Source organism: Triticum dicoccoides, chromosome 5B (genome assembly GCF_002162155.2).
Source record: "Triticum dicoccoides isolate Atlit2015 ecotype Zavitan chromosome 5B, WEW_v2.0, whole genome shotgun sequence".
Classification (NCBI taxonomy): Eukaryota; Viridiplantae; Streptophyta; class Magnoliopsida; order Poales; family Poaceae; genus Triticum; species Triticum dicoccoides.
In genome coordinates, this window is record NC_041389.1 from 520,436,748 (window position 1) to 520,451,273 (window position 14,526).

At 49.7% G+C, this 14,526-nt stretch overlaps 1 protein-coding gene across 1 annotated transcript; it reads right to left on the reverse strand.

Moving 5' to 3' along the window:
* Positions 1-12,091: 12,091 nt before the first annotated feature.
* On the reverse strand, positions 12,092-14,461 carry LOC119305958 (cell division cycle protein 48 homolog). Its single transcript, XM_037582336.1, has one exon. The coding sequence runs from the start codon at positions 14,459-14,461 to the stop codon at positions 12,092-12,094; it is 2,370 nt and encodes a 789-aa protein (XP_037438233.1).
* Between the last annotated feature and the right edge of the window lie 65 nt (positions 14,462-14,526).

Here is a 14,526-nt window from a genome sequence, read left to right on the forward strand (position 1 = left end):
TAGTCGTAAACCCAAAGTGGCACAGACTTACAGGGACAGGCATCCATGACCCAGCATCGAACGTGTCGGTCATCAGCGAGTGAATCCAGGCTGTAGCACTGGGCTAGCAGGACTCCGGTGAACCGGGCTGTAGCGGGCTAACAGGACTCCGGTATTCATCGCGTGACATTTCCCCGAAGGGACAGACACAGGAACGAAGAAGGACACATGCCGGCCAGCCTAAGTGTTCCGGCGCAGTAGCAAGCTACCATGGCTCGGTGGAAACACTAGGAGACATTTCCCGATAAGAGAGGCTACTAAAGATAAACAACTAGATAGTCAGATCCCACACATACCAAGCATTTCAATAACATACACACAATATGCTCGATATGTGCAAACACAACATGGCATCACAACATGACTCTACGACTCAAGTAATTTATTCAATAGGCTCCGAGGAGCGAGATATTACAAACAGGGGTCTCATGACCCAACATTCAGAGCATACAAATCAAAGCACAAGCGGAAGCTATCATGTCTGGGTACAGACATCTATAAATGAAAAAGGCTGAGAAGCCTGACTATCTATCAGATCCTGCCGAGGGCACAAGATCGTAGCTGAGGTAACAAGCTAAACGTCGAAGTCCACGCGGAACTACTAGTGAGACTGAAGTCTCTCTGCACAAAACATAAAATAGGCAAACGTGAGTACAAATGTACCCAGCAAGACTTACATCAGAACTAACTACATATGCATCATTATCAACAAGGGGATGGTGGGGTTTAACTGCAGCAAGCCAGCTTTGACTCGGTGGCTATCCTAAACTACGACTGCAAGCGACTCTTTTGAGGTGGCGCACACGAGTCCACATATTCACCATATCAATACACCACTATGGATCCGCTCCCGTCTCCCTACGAGAACGCCATCCATAGCACTCACGCTTATCTTGCGCATTTTAAAGTATCCACTTTCACTTGTCTATGAACTGATATAAGCAATCCAGAAGTCCTTTTCCGCGGACACGGCTATTCGAATAGATGGTGTTAACCCTGCAGGGGTGTACTTCTTCATACATGTTTCCACCACTTAGCGTCTGCACACGACATGTGCTCGGCAGACTTCAAGCGAAAGCCGACGTGGGTGTAGACCACGACCTACCTAAACACTCAAGTCTCTAGTCCAGGTTTATCGCCTATTCGGGTTCCATCCATGAGGAGATCCGGCCGGAGTTTCGCTCACAGCCCCAAACGATGTGAACAGGGTTCCGTGACACCAAACGGGCGCCCGGTATACCCGGCCACGTGCCTACCGCATCACAGCCCACCCCTACGGTCAGCGCTGTCCACGGCCTCCAGCATACTACAAACACCAGAAACTACTTGCAACTCCTGGACAGAGGACAAGGGTGAATAAGAAGTCGAGCGGGGTCATATTTCATGGCCCAATGTATGGTAGTAGCTGAATCATGGATCACAAACACAGAACTCAGTTCCTGAGGACGGCTTCAATGAGACAACCCACCATGTACTCCTACATGGCCTCTCACCAACACCTTTTACCAAATCGTGTTCACACACTTAGCTCACACACAGTAGGACATGTTCACCCGCCTCTGATTCCTCCCCGATGAATCAGACCTGACTCAACTCTAAGTAGTAGCAGGCATGACAAACAAGCATGAATGAGTAGGCACATCAGGGCTCAAACAATTCCTACTCATACTAGTGGGTTTCATCTATTTACTGTGGAATGACAGGTCATGCAAAGGATAAAGGGGTTCAGCTACCGCAGCAAGTAACAGATGAATCGTTGTTGTCCTAATGCAGTAAAAGAGAGCAGGAGCGAGAGAGTAGGATTGTATCGGAATGAACAAGGGGGTTATGCTTGCCTGGCACTTCTGAAGATAACATTGAGTCTTCATCAGTGTCAACGATCACATCATCGGTATCACGTCTATCGAGAGGGGACAATACCGGCAACACAAAAAGGAACACAATCAATGCAATGCACAATATGATGCATGATCATGACATGGCAAAATGAATGTGTTTTGGGCTAATGCAACTAGCAACATATTAAATGAAGTTGGTTTGAATACAAAATTCAAATTCAAACTCCATATGTGATTATTCAAATGCCATTTAATTGATTTGTGCTAAACAGCAGCTATAAGTTGTTCTAACATGCATGAAAATGGTACAGATGGATTCCTTGAATTTTTCTGATAATTTTTCATATATAAATTATTTAATTTGGAGTTACGGTTAATTTTCTATGAATTATTGAAGTTTATACAATTTTCTGGAATTAATAAATCATTTTTGATTTATTTTAATTCCAGAAACAAATACTGCGTCATACTGACGTCATGATGACGTCAGCAGGTCAACGGGCTGGTCCAGGTCAATCCTGACCAGTGGGTCCCATCCGTCAGTGACTAACCTAACTAATCTAATTTAGTTAGTGGCCTGGGGCCCATTGTCAGTGTCTATTAAACTAACTAATATTTAATTAACACTAATTCTAGCCTAATTAGCCGGGCGGGGCCGCAGGTCAGTGAGAGAGAGGGGGGGGGTCAAACCTGGTAGTGGGGTCAACCCACGCCGGTCATCGGGTCAGCGGTCGCCGGCGTTTAGCCGCCGGCGAGTCCAGACGCGGCGGAGGGCTCGGAAACGAGCCACATGGCATCGTTTCGGCCGTGGTTTGTTGCATTCGAACGCGCGCAGTGGCGCGCATCTAGTGGTGGCGGTGACAGGTGCTGGGGTGGCCGGAAAAGTGGTCGGCGACGAGGTTTGGCGGCGGCAGCAGCTCGGGCAATCCTGGGGTCGGGGTTAGGGAGCACGGCAGGAGGAGCTGGGGCGTGCTACGGACTCCTGGGAGCAAACCGAGTGCTATGACGCGCCCAGGCACGAGCTACGGCGTCTGTAGCCACGACGGCGGCATGGCCGGCGGCGGTGAGCTTTCGGGCTCGTGGGGAACGACGCTACAGCACGGGGGCGAGCACAAGGAGTTAGGGGATAAGGTAAGTGGCTCACGGCGAGTCAGACGGTGCAGACGGCGGGGCCGGGGAGGCTCTGGACGCGCCGAATCGGTGGAGTCGATCTCCGGGCACCGGAGGTGAAGACGACGATGCTCCGGTCGACTGCGGCCTCCTCTGGTCGCGTGCGTCGCGTGGGTAGCTTTACGGGGTCAGGGCGGAGCTCAGGGATGCATAGTGGGAGCGAGGGGGTGGCTGTGGCCCCGGTAACGGCGTCGGCGGCGATGGGCTCCGCTCGGGCGCGTGCAGGGAGGGAAGCAGAGGAGGGAACGGGGTCCAGGGGAAGAGAGGGGAGGTGCAGGGGGCGAGGGGAAGTGCGTGGCGTCACCAGAGGGCTCGGGGAGGAAGCAGGAGGTGGCCAGAGCAGGGTGGAGGTGGCGCGCACGGCGGCGTCGCGGTGTCCGCGTCCTTCTGGCGAGGAGGAAGACGACAGGGGAGTAGCGGTGGCGGGCTGGGCCGTGCTGCTGGGCCAGGTGGGCTACCAGGTGAGCGCCAGGTAAGGTTTCTCTCCTCTCTTTTATTTCTATTTTAGTTACTGTTTTCTATTTTCTGTAATTGTGTTTGGATTTATTAAAAATGCCAGAGCATTTCCAAAAATCATGCAACTGACTGTGGCCACTGTTTGGAATATTTCCAACAGTAAACATTTCAGTTTGTGATTATTTGAGTATTTAAAATATTATTAGCAATTAAATGCCCAAATGCAAATACTATATAATTTAATTCAAAAATCCAGGAATAGCCTATAAATATGTTCATCATTTTTGGAAGAGGTTTTCACCTTTAACAGAAATTATGAGCATTTCCAAAGGGCATTCTGGTTACTGAAAATATTTTTATTGAACCTAGTTAAATTTCATTTGGTGCTAGGGTTTCAACAATCCCCATTTCAAATTTAAATAAAATTTAAACATGGTGCAACACTCTAATGCATGCACTAGGCATTGTCAGAACTAGGGATGTGACAACTCACCCCCACTAAACAAGAATCTCGTCTCGAGATTCAAGCGTAGGGTAAGGTGAAGGGGAACGCAACTAGTACAATCTTCACGATCCAGGTTGCACTTCATAGGAACGTTGATTTGAACACCATTATTGTCTTGAAGTCTTGCTCTGAGAAATCCTGTCAACATGACATGGAGGGAAGAAGGAGACTCTAGAAGGGTCGATCTTCTCGAAGATCGAACAACTCAGGATTAACTCACGGAATGAGACATAGCAACATCTCTCGAGCTGAGGGACGAAGCACACATCCATAAGGATGGAGTGAGGCAGATGACGGAGGTTCACTAGGTAGACAATAATTACACACCTAAGAAGGTGGTGAACGGTTGTCAACGTAGCGAGGAGTTGAGTTGCCATGATACCACGACGAAACATCCTGGAGGAAGGTGATCGTAGAGTATTACCTTAAGTGGCAAAAAGAATTACTTTTGATTCAGAGATCATTGAAACTCTTCATACCAGCCTAAGGCAATTCTCGAGCGAACGTTTGGAGGGGGTCGGTAGAATGGCATACTCGGACTTGGATGATGTGGATTACCTTGTTGAAGACAACGTAATGGATGATTTTGCTTATCACCGGAAATGGAAGAGACCCATGGTAGAATGGCACATTGGTGGTGCAAGCTGGGAACAAAATGCAAATGCTGGGAATGATTCTGGTAACTGGGGGAGAACCCAACAATAGAGAGTGAATCCACTGTGGAAGTGGTTATAGCATAACCGACGAGACTAGGAGCAATCCCGGTTAGTGCCGGTGATAACTCGTAGCGCTTGTGCGTGCTCTCAAGAACTTGAGCATTTCCATAATCATCAAGGTTTTACCAACATCCGTGTCAAGGATCCTGGCAACACAACTTGCTACCATGATGAATGGTGATGGAGGATGCAGATGCAAAGGAAGATAACACCTTCCCAGATTTCACCTTAGCAAGACCAAGCAAATAAAATCTGGATGATCGACCGAGAGACATTTAGCACTCCGCTTCCAATGTTCTCCTTGACGTGCTAGTGTATCCCATTCATAGATATGGTTTGATATCTAGAACATCAAGTAAAAAGGTCGGACTTCGGGATCTCAAAATCCATAGGGGCATTTAGGGAGTAAATCCTACGAAATCCCTATGGGGAGGTGGCCAACTTCCTCAATCAAGATATTATAATAACAGGTCTTCCGGCTGGGTGTGTTGGCCACGACATCCACTTTACCGGTTATCGAGGGACCAATATTATAGTTCTTGGGAAATGTTCCAACCATCATATCTGCCCTGGGATTCAGATCTGGTTGGTGTCAGGATATTCCAGACTCATCGAGTCTTAGGAAGAAAAATGAAAGTTTGCAACACAAATCGACGAGATGACGTTGCGGGATTCTCGGGAGATGAACTACGATAGCAAGCTCCAAAACATGAGCTGGTTCTGCTACAAACATGTGAACACGTTGTCCCAGACAAGCACGACCATGTGGTAGTCTTATAATAAAACACTACCGAGTTCAGGAGGGGAACCATCATCGAGGATATCAAAATCCTTGCATAAGGTATACTCTTAAGAAGGAACTTCTTCTCCTTGAACAAATCAATCAGTGGCTTGGTGTGCTAGGGATACATATAGATTGAAGGTTGCAAGTCTTCAAACCACAGAATTCTTTCGCACATGTGCATGACTGACTTGCGATGATTCCAGAGGAAGCAACATTGACTTTCTCGAGTCCACGGCGGCAACTTGCATCAAATGCACATGAACTAGAGGAAGTCACTTCTTTCATCAAACAAATACTTCATGAGCTAGCATGAAGAAAATGCTTTCAAAGTTTCCAACACTAGCTTAATGTTCAACAAAATCATGGAGGAGATAAGGATGTTGTCAATGGGCTCAACAACAATTCATCTAGGTTTCCTTTTAAAAAGAATTCCATAGTTAAGTGAACATGGTGATAGCCTTGGTCAGACCAAAGATGTAATGGTGTATGCTCGAGGGATCAACCACGAATAAGACAACATTACGAGCATCGTTGGTACTGATTTGATTTGACGATAGCCCACACTCAAATCAAAGGATTGATAAGACAATAAGTCCAGCAACTGATCACAAGGACCAATCGATGAAGATATCATCTTTCTTCAACACACACTACACAAGAATATCCCTTTGGAACGAACTAAGTCAGGCAAGCTTTTATCTTCCAACTCTCCAAGTTGTTGTCTAGCTTAACCAACTAGCTCAGGGATATCTAACACCGATTCTTGGAGAGAAGGTGGTTCACAAGAAAACAACTTGATCACGAACTCAACATAGCGGTCAGGTGACAACCCGGTAACACCTCCAAGAAGATATTTGGAAAGTCACGAAACACCGGTATGTTACTAAGCTCGAGAACGATCTTGCTTTTGAGGGCAAGACGATATGATCAAATGAGTGAGGACTTGACAAGATCCTAACTCATCAATCGAAGGGTGCACCGAAATAAGGACTAGGTAGCACGATCAGTCTTAGAAGGATGATTCGAAAACCAACATACTAAGAATGAAATTATTATCCTTTAACTACCAAGCAACAGAGTTGCTAGCAGTATTGATTTCACACATCACAATTCATTTGTCGGTATTCCGGTTGCCTCAACACGAAGACCGAGGAATGACAAAGGATGGCGAGAAGTATCACTATGTCAAGAATTCACAAAAGGTGGTGCAATTCTCATGAAATTCCTGTCATAAAGGGGGTAATACTCCAAGGTAGAACAGAATCAAAAGCTGGATTGGCATTTGATCTGCGGAATACAACTACTTGACCCAATCCTAGATATCAATGAGGTACTGGAGTTTGTTTCTCCAAGTCATTCAGGACAGAATGGCTTGACGGACCACAAGGGTAATAGGCATCGATGAACGAACGCACACATAATCTTGACTATCAATTGATAGACGAGGGTCAGAAGACAACTAAAGAGGGACAACTCAAAAGAACATACGATTTTCTGAGTTGTGGATGCATGGTTTAGCATGTCGAACGAATTCCACATATTTCTTCCGGATAACCCATGCAGAAAGGTAGAACTGGCAGAGTCACAATATAGAATCGAGAACCCATCGAGAGCACTCTGATTGTGATCTTTCGATCAGCGAGGAACATCTGCCATAAGCGGTTCATAGTATTTGGAAGAAAGGAATACCACGAACATCGAGGACTAATGCAAAGGTTGCTAATAACCTTAAGGAACGAGCAAAACTATCAACATGAAGCAAGTAGGGTGAATCTCGGGTTCAAAACCCAGGAGTAGAATACCTACTACTAAGTAGCATCACGGGATGCTTCCGAGAATAAAGGCCAGAATCTTCACACTAGGACACAAATCATGGCTAGACCACTAGATGATCCCCTAAGCACTTAGGGTCATAATAATAATTCCAACATATATGTCGAGGCAATAATTACCTCAACACACCGATTAGTGTGGTTAATCTGGCCCATGGGAACATCGGAAACAGAAGGAAGGGATTTGCAAATGCATCGGACTATTTAGAAACCTGGGATGACTCGGACAGCATAACGGCTATAATTGCTCAAAAAGATTTGAGACAATCACAAAAATGGTGGCATAACCACTCAGAAGCACAATATCAAGGTTCCGAGATCAACAATTAACATACGGAAGTAGTAGGAACTGAACTGAGACTTAAGTCCAAAAATCTTATAAGTCTACGGATTAGTAACACGTGATCCTGATAGAAAGAAAAGATAGCCTAGTTCTTAATCCCCGTAGAAGAGAAGATGATGACTCAGATCAGAAGGCCATGAGGTATAAGGAGTAAAAAGAGCCTTACGTTCCATCCCACAATCAATTCCCTTATATAACTAAAGAATTTCTAGACTCAACTTCGACCAGTTTGGCTTGGTAATCCTACAGACAGTCAAGCTCTGATACCAACGCTGTCAGGACCCCGACTCAATGCCACATCGATCTAGCATGTAACACCTCATATCACTTTGCGGCCTCACGCACGGTATTCCCACGGGTGTCGCCTTACCTTTGCCCGGGACCGTTTGCGCCTTTTGGCACACGTATATGACAGTGTCGCTAGCATCCATATGATAAGGAGCCCGGGGCTGACATGGCTAGTCGTAAACCCAAAGTGGCACAGACTTACAGGGACAGGCATCCATGACCCAGCATCGAACGTGTCGGTCATCAGCGAGTGAATCCAGGCTGTAGCACTGGGCTAGCAGGACTCCGGTGAACCGGGCTGTAGCGGGCTAACAGGACTCCGGTATTCATCGCGTGACATTTCCCCGAAGGGACATACACAGGAACGAAGAAGGACACATGCCGGCCAGCCTAAGTGTTCCGGAGCAGTAGCAAGCTACCATGGCTCGGTGGAAACACTAGGAGACATTTCCCGATAAGAGAGGCTACTAAAGATAAACAACTAGATAGTCAGATCCCACACATACCAAGCATTTCAATAACATACACACAATATGCTCGATATGTGCAAACACAACATGGCATCACAACATGACTCTACGACTCAAGTAATTTATTCAATAGGCTCCGAGGAGCGAGATATTACAAACAGGGGTCTCATGACCCAACATTCAGAGCATACAAATCAAAGCACAAGCGGAAGCTATCATGTCTGGGTACAGACATCTATAAATGAAAAAGGCTGAGAAGCCTGACTATCTATCAGATCCTGCCGAGGGCACAAGATCGTAGCTGAGGTAACAAGCTAAACGTCGAAGTCCACATGGAACTACTAGTGAGACTGAAGTCTCTCTGCAAAAACATAAAATAGGCAAACGTGAGTACAAATGTACCCAGCAAGACTTACATCAGAACTAACTACATATGCATCATTTTCAACAAGGGGATGGTGGGGTTTAACTGCAGCAAGCCAGCTTTGACTCGGTGGCTATCCTAAACTACGACTGCAAGCGACTCTTTTGAGGTGGCGCACACGAGTCCACATATTCACCATATCAATACACCACTATGGATCCGCTCCCGTCTCCCTACGAGAACGCCATCCATAGCACTCACGCTTATCTTGCGCATTTTAAAGTATCCACTTTCACTTGTCTATGAACTGATATAAGCAATCCAGAAGTCCTTTTCCGCGGACACGGCTATTCGAATAGATGGTGTTAACCCTGCAGGGGTGTACTTCTTCATACATGTTTCCACCACTTAGCGTCTGCACACGACATGTGCTCGGCAGACTTCAAGCGAAAGCCGACGTGGGTGTAGACCACGACCTACCTAAACACTCAAGTCTCTAGTCCAGGTTTATCGCCTATTCGGGTTCCATCCATGAGGAGATCCGGCCGGAGTTTCGCTCACAGCCCCAAACGATGTGAACAGGGTTCCCGACATACCAAACGGGCATCCGGTACACCGTGCCACGTACCTACCGCATCACAGCCCACCCCTACGGTCAGCGCTGTCCACGGCCTCCAGTAAGCTACAAACACCAGAAACTACTTGCAACTCCTGGACAGAGGACTAGGGTGAATAAGAAGTCGAGCGGGGTCATATTTCAGGGCCCAATGTATGGTAGTAGCTGAATCATGGATCACAAACACAGAACTCAGTTCCTGAGGACGGCTGCAATGAGACAACCCACCATGTACTCCTACATGGCCTCTCACCGCTACCTTTACCAAATCGTGTTCACACACTTAGCTCACACACAGTAGGACATGTTCACACGCCTCTGATTCATCCCCGATGAATCAGACCTGACTCAACTCTAAGCAGTAGCAGGCATGACAAACAAGCATGAATGAGTAGGCACAACAGGGCTCAAACAATTCCTACTCATACTAGTGGGTTTCATCTATTTACTGTGGAATGACAGGTCATGCAAAGGATAAAGGGGTTCAGCTACCGTAGCAAGTAACAGATGAATCGTTGTTGTCCTAATGCAGTAAAAGAGAGCAGGAGCGAGAGAGTAGGATTGTATCGGAATGAACAAGGGGGTTTTGCTTGCCTGGCACTTCTGAAGATAACATTGAGTCTTCATCAGTGTCAACGATCACATCATCGGTATCATGTCTATCGAGAAGGGACAAATACCGGCAACACAGAAGGGAACACAATCAATGCAATGCACAATATGATGCATGATCATGACATGGCAAAATGAATGTGTTTTGAGCTAATGCAACTAGCAATAGATTAAATGAAGTTGGTTTGAATACAAGATTCAAATTTAAACTCCATATGTGATTATTCAAATGCCATTTAATTGATTTGTGCTAAACAGCAGCTATAAGTTGTTCTAACATGCATGAAAATGGTACAGATGGATTCCTTGAATTTTTCTGATAATTTTTCATATATAAATTATTTAATTTGGAGTTACGGTTGAATTTCTATGATTTATTGAAGTTTTAGCTATTTTCTGGAATTTCAGAATTAAATTAAATCCAGAAAATGAGTTATGACATCAGCACTGCGTCATGCTTGCATCAGCAAGTCAACAGGGCTGCCCCGGGTCAAACCTGACGTGTGGGGGCCACACGTCAGTGACACTGGGGTTAACCCTGGGTCAAACCCGCACTGACCAGGGTTGACTTGGCTCTAGGGCCCACTGTCAGCGGCTGGTGGGGTGGCTAATGGTGGGGATTAGCGCTAAATAAGCCGCCACGTCAGCCTCGCCGGAGTTCGGCCGGCGACGACCAAACCGCGCGGCGGTGCTTCGCCGGAATGGGCTACAGGCGGCGGAAAAGCGCGCGGAGACCACCGGGGCGTAGCCCGTCATCGTCCGCATCCAGTGGAGCATGTGGGATGAGCTGGGGAGGCCGGAGCTCGCCGGAGTGGAGCCCGAGGCGGCGGCCGGAGCTCGGGCGAGGTCGGGGTTGGCGTTCGGGGGCACGGGAGGAGGGGCTGGTGGGCGCTACGGGCTCCTGGGAGCAAACTGAGTGCTTTGACGCGCCCAGGCACGAGCTACGGCGTCTGTAGCCACGACGGTGGCATGGCCGGCGGCGGTGAGCTTTCGGGCTCGTGGGGAACGACGCTACAGCACGGGGGCGAGCACAAGGAGTTAGGGGATAAGGTAAGTGGCTCACGGCGAGTCAGACGGTGCAGACGGCGGGGCCGGGGAGGCTCTGGACGCGCCGAATCGGTGGAGTCGATCTCCGGGCACCGGAGGTGAAGACGACGATGCTCCGGTCGACTGCGGCCTCCTCTGGTCGCGTGCGTCGCGTGGGTAGCTTTACGGGGTCAGGGCGGAGCTCAGGGATGCATAGTGGGAGCGAGGGGGTGGCTGTGGCCCCGGTAACGGCGTCGGCGGCGATGGGCTCCGCTCGGGCGCGTGCAGGGAGGGAAGCAGAGGAGGGAACGGGGTCCAGGGGAAGAGAGGGGAGGTGCAGGGGGCGAGGGGAAGTGCGTGGCGTCACCAGAGGGCTCGGGGAGGAAGCAGGAGGTGGCCAGAGCAGGGTGGAGGTGGCGCGCACGGCGGCGTCGCGGTGTCCGCGTCCTTCTGGCGAGGAGGAAGACGACAGGGGAGTAGCGGTGGCGGGCTGGGCCGTGCTGCTGGGCCAGGTGGGCTACCAGGTGAGCGCCAGGTAAGGTTTCTCTCCTCTCTTTTATTTCTATTTTAGTTACTGTTTTCTATTTTCTGTAATTGTGTTTGGATTTATTAAAAATGCCAGAGCATTTCCAAAAATCATGCAACTGACTGTGGCCACTGTTTGGAATATTTCCAACAGTAAACATTTCAGTTTGTGATTATTTGAGTATTTAAAATATTATTAGCAATTAAATGCCCAAATGCAAATACTATATAATTTAATTCAAAAATCCAGGAATAGCCTATAAATATGTTCATCATTTTTGGAAGAGGTTTTCACCTTTAACAGAAATTATGAGCATTTCCAAAGGGCATTCTGGTTACTGAAAATATTTTTATTGAACCTAGTTAAATTTCATTTGGTGCTAGGGTTTCAACAATCCCCATTTCAAATTTAAATAAAATTTAAACATGGTGCAACACTCTAATGCATGCACTAGGCATTGTCAGAACTAGGGATGTGACATTCATGTTCTAACAATGATTATTGGATTACTTGTACAGATCGTCTTCATCCTCATCAGCTGCCGTGGAGGTGTGGACAGCAGCTTCCGCCGCCTGTGGCTGCGCCGGGAAGCGAAACTCGGTGCCGAACCCCCTAGACTGCTGCAGCGTCTGCGCGAATGCCTGGTACTTCCTGATGGCGGCGTCGCTCACGCTCCGCCTCGCGTACTTCATCGATTCCTCGAAGTGAGCCGCCTTAATCTCTGCTACCTCCTCCTCTTCCTGCCCGCCGTCCATCTCCATGGTGTCTTTTTCCATCCTCTGCCTCTCTATGTCCTTTTCAATGTCCTCCCTGATGGCGTACTTGCACGCCCTTTGGCAGATCTCCGTGATGTCGGCACCGCTAAAGCCGGCGGTGAACCTTGCCAGCGCACCGAGGTCGGCGTCCTTGGCCACAGGAGACTTCCTGAGGCAGGCCTTGAAGATCTGGTGTTGCGAGGCCTCGTCCGGCAAGGGGATGTAGATGAGCTGGTCCAGGCGGCCGGGACGGAGCAACGCCGAGTCAATGATGTCCGGTCTATTGGTGGCGCCGATGATGAAGACCGTCTTCTTGGCGTTCATGCCGTCCATCTCGGTGAGCAGCTGGTTCAAGACCCTGTCCGCCGCGCCGCCGGCATCCCCCACCCTGCCTCCCCTCTGGGTTGCGATGGAGTCAAGCTCGTCGAAGAACAAGACGCACGGCGCAGACTGGCGCGCCTTGTCAAAGATTTCACGCACGTTGGCCTCACTTTCACCGAACCACATGGTGAGCAGCTCTGGCCCCTTGATGCTGATGAAGTTGGCCTGACACTCGTTGGCGATCGCCTTCGCCAGCAAGGTCTTGCCACATCCCGGTGGCCCGTAGAAGAGGACGCCCTTGGACGGCGACATGCCGAACTTCTCAAATTTCTCTGGGTGCTCGACCGGGTACTGTACGGTCTCTTGCAGCTCCCTCTTGACGCCGTCGAGGCCGCCGATATCGTTCCAGTTGACGTTAGGCACCTCGACGACGGTCTCACGAAGCGCGGACGGGTTGGTGCCGATGAGAGCCGTCTTAAGGTGGTCATTGGTGACGGCCATGGAGTTCAAGATCTCGGCATCAATGGTGTCGTCCTCTAAGTCGATCACGTCCATCTTCTCCCTGATGCACTGCAACGCCGCCTCGGTGCAGAGCGCGGCCAAGTCGGCGCCGACGTAGCCGTGCGTATCCTTGGCAACCACCTCAAGGTTGACGTCCTTGTCCAGCTTCATGTTTTTGGTGTGGATGCGGAGCACTTCGAGGCGGCCGACCTCGTCCGACACGGCGATGTCGATCTCGCGATCGAACCTCCCGAAGCGCCTCAAGGCAGGGTCGATGCTGTTGGGACGGTTCGTGGCGCCCATGACGATGACGTGCGCGCGTGCCTTCATGCCGTCCATGAGCGTCAGCAGCTGGGAGACGATGCGCCTCTCGACCTCGCCGTGAGTCTTCTCCCTATTAGGGGCAATGGAGTCGATCTCGTCGATGAAGATGATGGAGGGCGCGTTCTTCTCGGCCTCCTCGAAGGCCTTCCTCAGGTTGCTCTCGCTCTCTCCAGCCATCTTGGACATTATCTCCGGGCCGTTGATAAGGAAGAAGAAGGCCCCGGTCTCGTTCGCCACCGCACGGGCGATCAACGTCTTGCCGGACCCGGGAGGGCCGTAGAGGAGGATGCCTTTGGGAGGCTTGACGCCAATGCTCTTGAAGATCTGCGGATGCCTGAGTGGCAGCTCGACGAGCTCCCTGATGAGAGTCAGCGGTTTCCCCATGCCACCCACGTCGTCGTAGCCGACGTCGTCGAGCCTCTCCTCATCCTCCCTCTTGACAGGCTCGCCCTCGCAGAATATCTCCGTGTCGGGCGCCATGATGCAGTACTCCACCGCAGGGTCCATCTCGATGACCTTGAACTCCACGCTCCGCATGCCACCACGCACGAGGAAGAGGTCGCCCTTGTGGACCGGGCGGTAGGCGTCCACGAAGTAGGGTTTGAGGTAGGCGTCGAAGAGGTTCCCCCCGATGCCCTCGATGGTGTCGTCCAACGGGAGGATGTGCACGCGCTTGCCGTACTTGACGTCGTGGCACTGGTGCACCGACACGACGTCGGAGATGCGCACGCGCAGGTTGGACCGGGCTACCTTGTTGATCCTCATCTTGTGGCCCTCGCAGGTGTCGTCAGGCAGTGCCATGCAGACCGTGCTGTGGCGGCGCTTGCCCTTGAGCAGCACGATGTCGCCCTTGAATATGGAGAGCTTGTCCATGGTGGCGGGGTGGAGGGTGCACACGGAGTTGTCGTCGTTGGTGGCGGCCTCCTCCACCACCAGTCGGTTCGCCGCCTTCTTGGACGCCGCCGCGCTCGCCATGGCGTTCAACTCTCTTTGGTCGATTCGCTGCGTCTGTGGTGTATTATAATCTCGTTGGATGTGGA

What these genes read in the sequence shown, in the direction of transcription:
- LOC119305958 (XM_037582336.1), bottom strand. Translation starts at nt 14,461, where the DNA reads ATGGCGAGCGCGGCGGCGTCCAAGAAGGCGGCGAACCGACTGGTGGTG.